The sequence below is a fragment of the Macrobrachium nipponense genome, chromosome 30 (assembly GCF_015104395.2).
Source record: "Macrobrachium nipponense isolate FS-2020 chromosome 30, ASM1510439v2, whole genome shotgun sequence".
NCBI lineage: Eukaryota > Metazoa > Arthropoda > Malacostraca > Decapoda > Palaemonidae > Macrobrachium > Macrobrachium nipponense.
The window spans coordinates 17,803,463-17,820,053 of record NC_087218.1 but is presented as its reverse complement, the minus strand read 5'-3'; the positions used below and the strand labels follow the sequence as shown (position 1 = coordinate 17,820,053).

The 16,591-nt window shown below is 37.8% G+C and overlaps 2 protein-coding genes across 2 annotated transcripts in view; one reads left to right on the top strand and one right to left on the bottom strand.

Moving 5' to 3' along the window:
• Window positions 1-5,834, top strand: part of LOC135202342 (cardioactive peptide-like) — a 65,327-nt gene extending 59,493 nt beyond the window's left edge. The window contains exons 4-6 of the mRNA XM_064231699.1: window positions 661-779; window positions 4,422-4,547; window positions 5,092-5,834. Coding sequence (XP_064087769.1) covers window positions 661-779; window positions 4,422-4,547; window positions 5,092-5,106 — 260 coding nt within the window. The 3' untranslated portion in view covers window positions 5,107-5,834. The remainder of the gene's footprint in view (window positions 1-660; window positions 780-4,421; window positions 4,548-5,091) is intronic.
• Window positions 1-9,969, bottom strand: part of LOC135202343 (cap-specific mRNA (nucleoside-2'-O-)-methyltransferase 2-like) — a 273,293-nt gene extending 263,324 nt beyond the window's left edge. The window contains exon 1 of the mRNA XM_064231705.1: window positions 9,743-9,969. The gene's annotated coding sequence lies outside the window, so the exon portion shown is untranslated. The remainder of the gene's footprint in view (window positions 1-9,742) is intronic.
• Window positions 9,970-16,591: the final 6,622 nt, after the last annotated feature.

Genomic DNA, 16,591 nt, shown 5'->3' with positions numbered 1-16,591 from the left:
TATATATATATATATATATATATATATATATATATATATATATATACACATATACTATATGGCATTTGCCCAAACAGTGAGCTGAGAAAAAGAAAAAACAGAGCAATGCTAACTACCACTTTCTGAGCGCAGGACCCAAGGACACGCTAGTTTAGGGATGGTGAGGTTAAGATGCGTCAGAATATGCCTTTGAACTCCTTTTAAGCAGTTATCTATCTGCGGAAATAACACAAAGAACAAACGCAACTCTTCATTTTTTGTTAACTAAAATTAAATCCTGACTATTGTATCCCCTTTTCATATCATGCCCCGTAGTGGGGTAGAGTGCCTTCAGTGCACCTCATGATGTGCACTGTAAAATTATTTAAGGTTCTTTGTAGCGTGCCTTTGGCCCCTAGCTGCAACCCCTCTCTTTCACGTTACTGTACCTCCTTTCATATTCTCTTTCTTCCATCTCACTTTCCACCCTCTCCTAACAACTGACTCATAGTGCAACTGCGAGTTTTCCTCCTGTTATACCTCTCAAACTTTGAACTGCCCATTTCCGTTTCAGCGCTGAGTGACCTCATAGGTCCCCAGCGTTCGGCCTTTGGCGTGAATTCTATGTCCCATTCAATCTATATTCAACTTTGAAATTATTATTATATACCTTTTTCACAGGATGCGGCAAAAAGCGCTCCGACGCCAGCGTGGAAGCACTTGCATCAGGAACCGAGTTGGACGACCTCGCCAAGCACGTTCTGGCAGAAGCCAAGCTCTGGGAACAACTTCAGAACAAGGTGAGGAGTGGGGGCGAAGGGGGGGGGGGGGGGGGGATATTCGTCTCGAAAACATTTACTGAAAGTTTGTGATTTTCGATGATTTCATTAGAAATGGGTGAATTTTGCTTGGCAGGGGCATGTTATATACTACATTGTGACAGTTTAGAGCTATAATAATAATAATAATAATAATAATAATAATAATAATAATAATAATAATAATAATAATATGCGAGAAGAAGACCTTCATTAATACAGGTTTTAGTGAAAATAATGGCTATTTCAGCCGCGTTTATTTCGTATAGAAGTTTCTCTATTCTTCTTATGACTGACTTGAGCACACACGAAAAGTCAGTAATAAGAAGAATAGAGAAACTTCTATACAAAATAAACGCGTCTGAAATAGCCATTATTTTCAATAAAAACAATAAAAATATCATTACAAAAATACTCATAGTGGCACGGAGTTTTGAAGGGAGATACAAATCCCCTGTGGATTTGTTTCTCAAATACTAATAATATATATATTTTATGTCTATCACAGTCCTCTATTTCCACTGGGTGGTATTTATAGTGTGGGGTTCCGGGTTGCATCCTGCCTCCTTAGGAGTCAATCACTTTTCTTACTATGTGTGCCGTTTCTAGGATCACACTCTTCTGCATGAGTTCTAGAGCTACTCCAGCCTCTAGTTTTTCCAGGTTCCTTTTCAGGGATCCTGGGATCGTGCCTAGCGTTCCGATGATTATGGATACAATTTCCGCTTATTTCTATTTTCAGGTCTTGATATTTATGATATTTATCCACTTATTATTATTGTTATTATTATTATTACAAATTCATCTATATTTTATCTAAAAAAAAAGCGGGAGCCCACTAATATGGAACACAACAAAAAAGACCCGTAATCTGAAACTAAAATAATAATTGATTAAATCATTAACTTATCATCCCAGAGTTTCATATTACTCACATTTACATCTTATGAATTATACATCAGGTATCAATACCACTAGCTTGAGAAATGGTCAAATCGCCTACCGCCCTCTTTACGGTTCTTCACTGCACTTAATAATAATAATAATAATAATAATAATAATAATAATAATAATAATAATAATAATAATAATAATAATAATAAAGTACTACAGAAGATGGATGCCGGGTACCAACTCAAGAAAAGAGGCAACAGAATCAACCATCTGATGTTCATGGACGACATCAAGCTGTATGGTAAGAGCATCAAGGAAATAGATACCCTAATCCAGACTGTAAGGATTGTAATCTGGGGGACATCAGGATGGAGTTTGGAATAGAAAAATGCGCCTTAGTCAACATACAAAAAGGCAAAGTAACGAGAACTGAAGGGATAAAGCTACCAGATGGGAGCAACATCAAACACATAGATGAGACAGGATACAAATACCTGGGAATAATGGAAGGAGGAGATATAAAACACCAAGAGATGAAGGACACGATCAGGAAAGAATATATGCAGAGACTCAAGGCGATACTCAAGTCAAAACTCAACGCCGGAAATATGATAAAAGCCATAAACACATTGGCAGTGCCAGTAATCAGATACAGCGCAGGAATAGTGGAATGGACGAAGGCAGAACTCCGCAGCATTGATCAGAAAAACCAGGAAACAAATGACAATACACAAAGCACTACACCCAAGAGCAAATACAGACAGACTATACATAACACGAAAGGAAGGAGGGAGAGGACTACTAAGTATAGAGGACTGCGTCAAACATCGAAAACAGAGCACTGGGGCAATATCTGAAAACCAGTGAAGACGAGTGGCTAAAGAGTGCATGGAAGAAGGACTAATAAAAGTAGACGAAGACCCTGAAATATACAGAGACAGGAGAAAGACAGAAAGAACAGAGGACTGGCACAACAAACCAATGCACGGACAATACATGAGACAGACTAAAGAACTAGCCAGCGATAACAATTGGCAATGGCTACAGAGGGGAGAGCTCAAGAAGGAAACTGAAGGAATGATAACGCGGCACAAGATCAGGCCCTAAGAACCAGATATGTTCAAAGTACGATAGACGGAAATAACATCTCTCCCATATGTAGGAAGTGCAATACGAAAAATGAAACCATAAACCACATAGCAAGTGAATGCCCGGCACTTGCACAGAACCAGTACAAAAAGAGGCATGATTCAGTGGCAAAAGCCCTCCACTGGAGCCTGTGCAAGAAACATCAGCTACCTTGCAGTAATAAGTGGTACGAGCACCAACCTGAAGGAGTGATAGAAACGATCAGGCAAAGATCCTCTGGGACATATGGTACCAGAACGGATAGGGTGATACGTGCAAACAGACCAGACGTGACGTTGCTTGACAAAGTCAAGAAGAAAGTATCACTCATTGATGTCGCAATACCATGGGACACCAGAGTTGAAGAGAAAGAGAGGGAAAAAATGGATAAGTATAAAGATCTGAAAATAGAAATAAGAAGGATATGGGATATGCCAGTGGAAATCGTACCCATAATCATAGGAGCACTAGGCACGATCCCAAGATCCCTGAAAAGGAATCTAGAAAAACTAGAGGCTGAAGTAGCTCCAGGACTCATGCAGAAGAGTGTGATCCTAGAAACGGCACACATAGTAAGAAAAGTGATGGACTCCTAAGGAGGCAGGATGCAACCCGGAACCCCACACTATAAATACCACCCAGTCAAATTGGAGGACTGTGATAGAGCAAAAAAAAAAAAAAAAAAAATTATAATAATAATAATAATAATAATAATAATAATAATAATAATAATAATAAATCACTCATTGATGTCGCAGTAACATGGGACACCAGCGCAGATGAGAAAGAAAGAGAAAAAATTGGTGAGTATCAAGACCTGAAAATAAAAATAAGAAGGATGTGGGATATGCCCGTGGAAATTGTACCCATAATCATGGGAACACTAGGCACGATCCCAAGATCCCTGAAAAGGAATCTGGAAAAACTAGAGGCTGAAGCAGCTCCAGGACTCATGTAGAAGAGCGTGCTACTAGAAACAGCGCACACAGAAAAGTGATGGACTCCTAGAGAGGCATGATGCAACCCGGAACCCCACACTATATTAGCTTCTATTTTTCTCTGTCATTTCTACTCCACTTTTTATTCTATCTAAAAGACATGATTAAGCAAAGTCGGGTTCAAATTCGGATTCATTTGCACACAGATGGATTTTAAAAGTCCACAACTGTCTCAGTTAGCCTGCCTTGAAGAGAGAGAAGAGAGAGAGAGGGGTAAGGTAATTAAGGGAACAGTTTCCAGGAATAACAATAATCATAATAAATATGAACACAGCTAGAATGCCGCCGATTACAACCACAATTAGGAAGGGAGGGAAAATCCCCATGTAATCCTGCTCTTGGGGTTTCTCGTAATGAAACGGATAAATGCAACCTACTCGCTTTCCAATCAGATTCCCCGCCGTTCTTAGAACAGCAGCATTATAAATGAACGACCGAACGCAAGGGGATCATGACAGCATAAAAATAAAAACCGTCGTTGATAGGACGCTTTCGACCTGGTGACAACTGGCGCGAATATAAAAAAAAGATAAATAAATAAATATAGCCTTCGAAAACGCATCCAATTTATGACGTCACACTCATTTTCTTCTTCCCCTCGCAGATGGACGTGATGCGCTCCCTGGCCGCTCGTATGGACGAGCAGCGACCCCTTTACAGGAGGAAACGATCCCCAGCAGCAGCCCCTGAGCCCCGCCAACAGTTAGCAGCATCCTCACAACAACAGCAGGTAAACAGACAAATCACTAGACTATAGGTCTAGGACCTGGACCTTCCAGCGGCCAGACGACCTCACAAGGTCTTCCTTTGATCAACAGCTTGAAAATACAAGAAATTAAATATCTTTAGCATTGCGTGAGAATCTGTCACAGTGATGATATATCTTCAGAACCAAATCCATTTGCAATCAAGAAAGCTTTTTAATATATGCAGCAACTGTTATTTCATCATAATCATCCAGTTGATAAAAATGTCTTCAATGTGCTTCCTTAGGAGAATTTATGGTAAATGTCCGAAATTTCACATCAATTCACATCAAGAACTAGTTACAGCTGAACTAGGACACGCCAAGCCACAACAAGTAATTTTACCATATTTCATAGTTGCTCCCCAGCAAAAACAAGTCAAATCAAAACCACTTCTTCATTGATTCAAGTTTTAGCTATTTTCCAAAGTGCATTGCTCGACTAGGGTACTAATTCATTCTCATTTTTGCAAGCATTATATCCAAGTGTATTCACTCAAACATTTTCTCTTTTTCCCCTAAATCCAAGCCCAAGGCCCAGTAGAAGAAAGAAGACATCACCAGTATACTCGGCATGTCTTGTAACGAGTCTCCCATCATCATCTAACCCATTTGTTTAATCGTGTTGTTCAGTGGTTGGCCGACGGTTCTTCCACTTATACTCTTGACACTAGTGGATGGGCAGCGGTTCTTCCACATATTACTCTTTTGAAGCCTACTGGATCGTCTTTGGCACTCCGCATCCCTCCCTGAAGCCTACTAGATCGCCGTTGGCCTCCATCGTACCTCCTCCCTGTTTACAACCGTTCAGGGCTCGTCATTATTACCACGACGCACAGTTACAAAATCCATTCACTAAAAAGTTGAGTGTTTTATTCGACTCGTTTCAGATGGAGGGGATAAGATGCACGCAGTTTGGGCTTATCGCATTTGTCATTACCGATCAATTTGTGGACGTCTTGGGTTTTTAACTCTTACTTTTCGCTTTCATGTAGTGGTGTTGGCTGTTAACTTCTGTTTTGGTTTTTTGGTGACGGTACAAATTCTAAGGGTATTTTCTAAGAAATTCTAAAGCCATTCCAGCGACTTGCATACGTTTCAGCAGAAAAAAAATATATACATAATCTGGGATGGCACATTATATGTGGCAGAAATGCAAATGGCTTGGAAAATATGGATACTGCCTCCTTGTTAGCCAGCTGTATTTCTGTCTTGATGAAGTAGCACTATGTGAATCGGTGTTCAGACGAAATAGAGCTGTCAGTTCCTCCTCGTCGTTGTTTTATTTTTACCTTATGTGACGATCATAAAAATATATTTCTAAAGCATATGAACAATGCAACAAGGGTAACCTGCATTTTCTGGGCCACCATACGCCAATCTGATTTTGTTGATTTTTTAGTACAAGACTGTCGTCTGCTATATAGGTGCATGTCAGCACCATCTGTCAGCCTGGCCTAAAGTCAGACGAGCCACTTCAAAAGGGCAATGTACCTTGCATATTATGAACCAGTCTTAAAACATCAGGCATGGCTTATTGTTTGGCAAAGGAGTTTTTACGACCGCATGCCTTCATATCATCAACCACAGTTATTGGCGGTTGCCCTAGCCTTTGACTAAAATATCCACCTGCAAGGCAGCAGTTTCCAGTTATTGGCGGTGGACCTAGCCTTTTACTAAAAAGTAAGATTGCAAGGCAGCAATTTCCACATGATACCTTTGATAGAAGGCAGTCGAGAAGGCGCATCAGGGATAACGGTGGGAAAGAAGATTTTACGAACCCATGCAACGCAAAAACACCATACAAACAAACAAATAAAAACAAACAGATACGAACCAGACTCGAATTCATACGATGATTTGTCCGAGAATTAATCTGAATCCATACCCATCTTATCAAAAGTGAACAGGCATCAAAAACATGAACGAGTTCACTTTGATTAACGGAACTAACATTTTGAATAACATATACCCATAAAAAATCATCAATCAATCGTGATTTATTGAACTCCGATAACTAAAAAAAATCCTAAGTAATATATCCCTGTGGGGCATAACACTCGTATTTAATGACGCTCTCAGGTCATCTTTTCCATATTCAGTTTCAAATTGAAATCAGAGGAGCTATTAAAATAACCTTTTTTTTTATTAGAATACCTTTTCTCAAGTAAATTTGTATATTGTTGTTTTAATACCCACTTCTGGAAAAACACACATACATACATACATACATACATACATACACACACACACACACACACACACACATATATATATATATATATATATATATATATATATATATATATATATGCTGTTTTAATCTTACTCCTAAGCCCTTACTCGACTGTCCAAGATAAAAAGAAGGGCGGTCCATACATGGAATTTTATATATTATGTTGTTGCTTTCTCAGGGGCCATTTTGTATTAACATTCCTTTTAGTGTGTTATTATAGGAAAAAACAAGGTTGACCTTAAAGGCTTTTAACAATGATTTAATGGTTTCAAATCCATTAAAATAAGGCAAACTGAGAATATTCTTAAAATTTTCTTTCTCCGTGTTACTTACACTATAAAACTTTTTGTGGGCTTTATTATAACAAATATCTAGTATATGTGAAGGATAACATAAACCTTTCCCTATTTTTCTTATGTATTCAATTTCTTGATCCAAATATTGGGGACTGACAATGCGCAATGCTTGTAAAAACATAGAAGAAAAAATTGATATTTTGATGTTAAGATGGTGGCCTGAATAGAATGCACATAAGTTAAGTTGTTGGTTGGTTTCCTATAAATACTGAATTTACATTGAAATGATTCTCTATGTATCAAAACATCTAAGAAAGGGAGGCAATTGTCGTTTTCCAATTCTAGAGTAAACTTAATCGATGGTACCTGGTTATTTAATTTAGAGATTAAATCATTTACATCAATACCAGCAGGCAGAACAGCTAAAATATCATCAACATATCTACACCACTTTACAGGAATATAAATGATATTAGGTAAGTAGCGTTTTTCAAAGAATTCCATGTACAAGTTTGAGAGGAGTGGTACCACGATTAAGGGTTGCCCATTGCCATGCCAAATATTTGTTGATAAAATTCACCATTGAATATAAACTTACAATCACAAATGCACAACCTAGTGAGTGAAATAATGTGATTTACAGGTACAGGTAATTCATGCTGAGTTAGTTCATTACTAAATAATCAGATATTAATTATATATATATATATATATATATATATATATATATATATATATATATATATACATATATATATATATATATACATATATATATTAGTATAATATATATAATATATATCATATATACCTACATATATATACACACATATATGCATATATTATACATATATATATATATATATATATATATATATATATATATATACATATATATATATATTTTTTTTTTTATTTTTTTTTCCAACAACTTACCCCAAATCAAATCAAAGCAAGACAAAATCACTGCCAGGCTAATCATTAACTATACGAGGTCAAGGATGATTAACACACCAAAAACTAACCAAAAAGGCACCAAGGACACTAGAAGTCTGACTACCCCTCCACCCACCCAACCCCCGCACCTACCAAGATATGTAGAGCTAAAGAGTCGGGTATGGTTGCTAGCTGGATGGGTGAGCACCAAGAAAAGTCAAACAGCTTGCACACCTATGGAACATGGGTTTGCATGGCATGGGGTTTGCAGTCTCTTACCCAACACACACCTTATGATAAACTGGATGAGTGGAGTACACACACACACACACACACACACACACACACACACACACACACACACAGTCATATATATATATATTTATACTATAATATATATGTATATATATAAAAAATATAGAGTAGGGAAGGTGGAGTTTAATACCAATGATAAAAGTAGAAGAGAAAAGTTAATGAAGCATGAATATTGTGGAAAATCATTTAAAAGTAACACGAATGTTTAGCAAAAGGCAATTACCTATTACCTTTTATGACACAAAAATAACTTTAATCTGTGAAATATTATGGTTTGTTTTATCAACAGCATATCTACTATCCTAGCCAGGAATTACGTTTACCTTGCAGAAAAAAAAGGAAAGCCCAACTGAATGACATACTTAACCACGAGAAGGCATGATACGTAGGCTACAGAAAATGGTCTAGCTGAAATCTCTCTCTCTCTCTCTCTCTCTCTCTCTCTCTCTCTCCACTCAATATTAATTCTATATATCTAATTGCATTATTATTTTCATCTCCCTCTTTGCAATCGTAACACAGAAATACGGTGCAAATTAAAACCCAAATTTTAAAAGGCGCTTCACTCAGGCAAGAACTGTAGACCCACCAGGATCCATATGGATCCTGAGACCCACGAACATGTTACAGAAAACGGGAAATGAAAAAAATTCACATACCCGGGAAAGAGCAGCACTGACTCAACCTTTTCCCAGTTTCGATTTACTTGAAACTACTACTAATGGATATTGCCGTTGTCATGCAGTGATTTTAAGTCTCCTTAATAGGTTTTGAAAGAAAAGCATGTTCAAATCTATCGCAAGTTTACTGTTACCGAGAAGTTCACAGTCTTCCGTTTATGTTTTACCATTCATTCCAGTGCCTGATAGTCTGATACGGACGCGGAGTTCATAAGAACGGTTGGACTGGTACTGATGTAAAACTTTACCAGGAAAGTTCGAGGCACACACCAATACATAGGAAAATTATTTTATCGTGTTCAAAATGTGGTGGTTTCTGTCAAGCAAAATGTTACCAGTTCCCATATAACGCCAGTTTCGCTAAGCTTCGAGCATGTCATGATGACAGCGTGACCTGACCCCTCCCAGCAAGAAGAAAACCATAACCAAAATACTATAGGAGAACCGTAATTTCCAAAGAAATAGTTCGACGAGCCACTATCGATTGGATTAACCAAAATTTCTCCTAGCCAATAGTAGGTAGGCTACTAATACTACTACCAACTTACAAATTGAAAGTATCTTTACCTACAAGCCTAACCTACCCATGGAAGCTACCTATGTAGCCTAACTATTGAGTACCTAAACCTGTTTCTACTTTGCTGAACTATATGCGTAGATAATAATGAATTGAAAGTTCCAGTTACAGTAGGCTACAATGGAGCATTTTAAACTTACCTGGGCTGCATTTGATGCTAATTCACTCTATGACTTGGCAAAAGCGATTTGGTCTAGGAGAGGCGGCTTCCGATCGCCCTCACAAATGACATCGCGACACATCCCCCGAAAAAAAGCGTCATTTCTTCAGACATCATTGAAATCGCGACACTAAATGCAGTCAATATTTTGAAAACAAATCACTCACGAGATCAAAACAATGTCAAACTGATACGTGCCAAGGGCGTTAATCGTAGTCTTCGTAGAAATTGTTTTGCAACCCATCAAACTAAGCTACCGATTACGTAGGTGAAAATTTGCCCATGGTCTACAAATGAGTTTTGAAGAATGTAGTTACCCCCTTGGTGGTGAATCTTGCACAGCAAACAGCTGTTTATATAAGCAGTAGCGTGAAGTGTCAACTGTGAATAAAATACTTTTATAATGACATGCACTGTTTGGAAATTTTCGCGAGACGTTGCATGAAATCAATTGCCTACAGGTTGCGGGCTATTAAGGCCGTGTAATAACCAAAGTTAGAGTACCAAAGAATGAAGGATCTTCAAACAAAAATGGTTGTGGTGATGAAACACTTATAACTTTGGGATTGGTTTAGTTTTTCCCAGGCGCGTTAAAAATAAAATAGATTGTTCTCGAGGGAAAATGGCTAATGCCGAGATCTCTAAACTTACGGGAGATTTTTTTATACTCAACTGTACCACAAAATAACACAATTGGAAACATCTATAATAATCGTCCTGTCAAGATATTAACAAAATCATGCAGCTTTTTCCATATAATATACTTATGACGATGAGATCTTCTGAAGGCTAGTTTACGGTTCGTTCAACCACCAGCATTTTATTCATCTTTTATCCTGCAGTTAAATTTGGTAATTCTACATTAGAACTCCGCACGGAATTATCGTTTATTAATAAAATGTTTTATTGAAAATATAGAAAAGGGGGTTATATAATGCTGCACAGGCGAGATCATTTGAGAAACTTCAGTCTTCAGTATGTGTTTATACGTTCATCTCAGTCCTAGGGGCAGGTAGGTAGACGGTAGTGTCGTGAGCACGAAGCCCAGCTGAGTTAGACTGCAGAATTGCCCGTCCTTTTTCTCGGAGGCATGCTATTCTTGTCACATTTATTTTCCTTTTTTATATATATAGTATTGCATCATGTGCATCTCAGCCATTGGTTGAAAATTTTCCTTCCATATGGCAACTGTCTTAGGAATTGTGAAATTGGTCCTTACCACTTATACTCGGGTACTTTTTGCTGTCTTGTCTCATGTGGTCATTCTCATGTTCCTTCTTTTTCTAACTTACGCCTGTTCACTCCAACTTCTATCTCCTTCTTCGAGAGTTGTTGCGACCGGCCATCCCGGAATTCCCCAAATTGCCTCAACAAAAGTTGTAACAACATGATTGTCTTAACTAGTCGAACTTTTCGGGCCCTTTTCACTGCTCCTTTTCTTTTCATAACAACGACCAATTTCGAAAGTAAAACTTTTCAGAAGACTTTTCATCCTCTTTTACCCCCTTCACGGCCACTTGAACACTTATTATATGAAATCTTTAAAAGATTTGTTCCTATCCTCTCCTCTTAACCAACCTAAGGTATTTTATTTCAGTTATTTAATGTGTTAACCTTAAGTGCAAATTTTTTTTAGCAAAAAATTTTTCTACCACAATTTTATTAGATGCATTGTTGCCTTAATTAATAAATATATTGACTATGATTGAGATACACACTATAAATATTTATCAGACCAAGATATCTGCTTCGCATATTACTAAAACAAGAACGCAGGCTTTTTAAATCTTAAACTAGAATAGTATGTAGAGTTTAGGACAAAAGCTAAGGGCTGGGACCTATGAGGTTACGGACAGTAAAAAGGCTTGAAAGGTTTTACAGGAGGAAAACTTCACAGTTGCACAATGAGCCTATTGTTAGGAGAGGATGGAAAGTACCGGCACAGTGAAAAGACTTTAAGACGTTGCAACTATGGGCAGAAGGGTCACTGCAAGGAACCTAAAGCAATGCCTACAGTGCAACACATGAGGTGCACTGACAGCACTCCCCCTACAGAACTTGCATCTTATTCCTCTACCACTCCTTTAATAGATTTTACAAGTTTCTCTTGAAATATGGGTCGAGTTTATACATTCCTTTGCAAATATTCAATTTTTTTTTCTTGGAAAAGCTTCGTTTTCATACAGCAGTCATATTCATTTAAACTATATTATTGGAATAAACTAATCTTTATAGCCTCTGTCTAGTTGATGGCATGACCGTTTTCACTAACAGGAGTGAAATAGACCATGACTGGCATGGGATTTGATATACACATTTTTTCAGTATTGTAGGGAATGTGGCAAATTTTCATACTGGTGACAAAACTGGAAAATACATTGGAAAAGAGAATAGAACAGCATGAAAAAAATATATATGATGTGAACAATAAAATCGTACAATTTTCATTCATGCTGGAAAAAACCATTATCCTGTCAGTTGGACAGGGGTGAGAGTGTTTATTCCAGCTACATACCAGAAAGAAATATTATATCATCCAGTCTAATAGAAAAAAAAAAGCTTTTGTGAAAAAATTAACATCAGCTAAGGAATGTAGAAACTTGACTTTATTTAAAAGGAAGCATGTATAATGTCTAAATTTTAAGGAAGTTTACATGGTCCTACAACAAAGGCATGAGCCTACCGGAGTAGACAAACAAGAGACTCTAGAGGTGTTAGGAGAAGAAGAGTATCAGATGCCGTAAAAAGAAACAGGTTTACATGGTTGTTTTACTAACTTGGTTTAGTAAATGTTTATTGTATATTTATGAATCATACTCGATATATTTATCAATTAAGGCAACAATACACTAAATAACTTCATGTGGTAGCATAGTACTTAAGAGAATATTGTGGTACAGTAGAGCAAAAGGGCAAACAGCAGATGCACTAAAAGCGCGAGGGGACAAAATGATACCTTTGAAGTAGACAAAATCCGTCAGTATTTACACCAAAGCTATAATTTTTCGCTATGGTGCATCTGCATGGTACAGTGCATTACTAACTGAGAGCACAAATACTCTTTGGCCTCACCACCAGATCCGCTAAAATTGTGCATTTGCTACAATAAATGAATCAGTAAATTAATTTTTTATTAATTTTTGTTTGTTTGTATGGCGTTTTTACGTTGCATGGAACCAGTGGTTATTCAGCAACGGGACCAACGGCTTTACGTGACTTCCGAACCACGTCGAGAGTGAACTTCTGTCACCAGAAACACACATCTCTCACTCCTCAATGTATTGGCCGAGAATCGAACTCGCGACCACCGAGGTGGGACGCAAACACCATACCAACCACGCCACTGAGGCGCTAAAATTTTCATTAAGGATGGCAAGTTGATTAAAAAATATTTTCCTTTGTGACCTTGGTTCTTTCTTCTTAAACCTTATTTCAGATGAAAAAATATCTACAGGAATTGCCTCTGTTTAAAAAGTTTGGCTCTCAACACTACTCACACTGTAAAGAAAGGTCAATGCTGAAGAATGATTCACTTAAATCATACCAGTTCAAGACTGTCTTTCAGTGATCTGTTTGAAAAATTCCTCAAGATACACTGGGTTTAACTAAGTGGCAAATGTGAAAGTCCTGAAAGGGGCATATTCTGACTTCACTCACACCAATTATGAAACAAGAAACTTTGTGGATACGCCACCTTTTACAATGGATGACCAATGAGATCCAAAGAAAATAATGTAAGAGAAAGACAGCAGGAAGAAAATAGCTGGAGAACACATTTGCGGTGAAATTATATTCTCCATTTGCTCAAAATGGTCCACAGCACAATTTTCTTCAAGAAGGCAACAATGGTAGGAATTTTAGGCACTGGAATTATATTACAAAACAAGAAATTAACTTGTGTTTACCTTAAATCTCTCTGGTCGTCGCCAAACGCAAAGAGACGAGAACTAACCAGACATTCTTATATAACCCCTATACACAATTGGCCAAACATGCAAATTAACTTATATAAGATACTTAGCTAGTTCGAACAGCAACCGGACAGCAGCACATTACGCCAACATTAAGGCGGGAAAAAAAGTGGAGGGAAACTTGTCTCACTTGCGAAATACGGGAGAAAAAATATCACTTACTATTAAAAATAATTAATAATCATCAATTAGTAAATCACAGAATCTAAAGTAAAATTAATGATAAAGAAATTAAGACCTTTCTTTTAATGGAAATTAAAATTAATTGTCATTTTATGACATTCTCGGGCCAAGCCCCCAAAAACTTAAGCAACAAAAAAAGGTGATTTTTCACATAAGAATTAAACATAACTTACAGAGCTCCTTGTTTTATTAACTCTCTCCTCTCTAATGTAGCTCTAGTTTTGCAAGCACGTTGAGGACGTGTTTCAATCATTTGACCAGGGGGATGAGGCATTTCAGAACTAGGAACATCAGTGTTCACATTATCATCAAGATTACCTATAAGTTCCTCATTCACTGGTTCACTAACCTCTAAAGGTACGAGCTTTTCAACTGTTCATGTACTGACATGACTTTTGCAGTACACATCTACAGAACGTATGACTCCTGAATCAGGTCGAAGTTCAACAATTCTACCTAAAAGCCACTCAACTTCTTGGAGATTCAACTTGGACCAAACCAACATCCCCAACTTTAAGATTATTCAATTTCCTAGCTCTATCAGAACCATAATGACGTTCTCTTAAGGAAATTATATATTCATTCTTCCAGACCTTCTCAAACTTGGAAATGATACAAGACAATAAGGAAAATTGCTTATTGAAATGTTCGTGGCCCATGTAAGTAGGATCAGATTCATCCTCTAAAACTACTGGTGGCATAGCTTCAATTGATCTGCCATATAGGAGATGAGAAGGTGACAAGGGTTCTGGAGACATCCTCCTATCACTGTTGATATAAGTGAGCGGTCTGTTATTAACATGAGATTGAATCTCAACAACCACAGTCTGAAGTTCATCTAAACTGACTCTCTTGATATAAAACCTTTCGCAAACAATTCTTAACAACCTTAATCATCCTCTCGTAGAAGTCACCTTGCCAAGGTGCTCTGGGAGCGATGAATTTCCAAACAATACCACGATTACTAAAATATTCTCGTATTTGATGATCACTACATATTTCCTCAAGAAACTTGGCAGTTGCTTTAAAGTTTGTCCCATTATCTGAAATTATTTATTTGGGAACAAACCAGGTACCACAAAACCTACGAAAAATTAGTAAGAATGATTCTGCTGTCACATCTAAAGCCACATCCAGGTGAACTGCTCTTGTAACTGTACAAGTAAACAAGCAGATATAAACCTTCCTTGGCTCATTATCTTCAGTCTTTGTAATGACAATAGGCCCACAGTAATCAACACCTACATTCTCAAATGGTCTGTTCAAAACAACTCTATGTAATGGTAAAGAAGGGGGACCAGGGTAAACACAGGGTTTACCTTCAACTTTCCTATAGATAACACATTTTCTAATCACTTTGCGTACTGCTTGCCTTCCCTTGGGAATCCAAAGTTGTCGACGAATAGTAGCAAGAGTTTCCTGTACTCCTCCATGTAAATTATACCTATGTGCCTTTAGAATGAAAAGGTTAGTTATTGTTCTCCCGGTGGAACGAGTACAGGGTATTTGGAATTCACAGTAATCTCAGCATGCTGGAGGCGACCTCTTGACCTCATCAGTCCAATGGATGGATCAAAATACAGACCTAAGTCCTTAATCAAATCAGAACATTCCACAGACAAGCTATGTGGTTTCTGCAAAAGATCTTACAAGCTCTTAAATTCAATAGGATCAGGATTGTCAGAATAAAACAGCCAAGAAAAAGTTTCTTTAAACTTAGTAAGTTGATATCTCAGCCAATAAACTGCTGGATCTGGTAAAGTTATCTTTGACACTCGATTGGGTGATATCTTGAGTAACAATTTTTTCAGAAACTGAAATACATATTTCGTTATCATGAAAATCTTCTCCAGAGAGGGACATTCTCTAACTTCAAACAAACATTCAACCTTAGCCGGATCAATTTGTCTCTCTGCTGTTATCTCATAAACTACAACTCCATCCTTTTGACTTGGCCACAAACTTTCGCATGGTACCCAAGCAGGACCTTTAAGCCATAAAGAATTTGACACCGTCTTTAACTTCAACTCCACGAGTCACTAAGTCAGCAGGATTTTCTCCAGTAGACACATGAAATATTTGATAATTGGCTGACACTTCTCTGATCTCAGCCACCCTGTTCTTGACATAAGTAATTTTGGAATTATCGTTTCTGACCCATTGAACAGCAGCCTCATTATCAGACTAAATCACAGTTCTTGAAATATCAAAAATTTTAAGTAATTTGTCTTTTTCCTAGCTATACTTACTCCAAACTACTCATAGGAGAAACCTGGATGTCAATCCGGTACCGATCAGAAAAACTGGTAATTCCCTCCTGACCCGCAGCCAGGTATGCCCCAGGGTCGAAGCTCACGACTTCTGACCTGCAGTCCTTTCCCCCCCCCTAGAGCTCCTGCCCTCAGATACGCGGGGACGGATGGGAGGGCGTAAAAAATTCGTATTTTGGGGTAATTATAGCTAGGAAAAATAAAAATTACTTAAAATTTGTGATTTCTTCCAACGCTGTATACTTACCCCGAACTACTCATAGGAGACTTAATCCTCAGGAGGCGGGAGTATCTAGGGAAGAAAGAGTCCTTACCAGGAAGAGGTCACCCCTCTTCAGGCCGGAAGGGGGAGGGAGACCCGCTCTGCCGAATGAGGGCGGAGGTAGGGGTCCCCTTGCCGTCCGG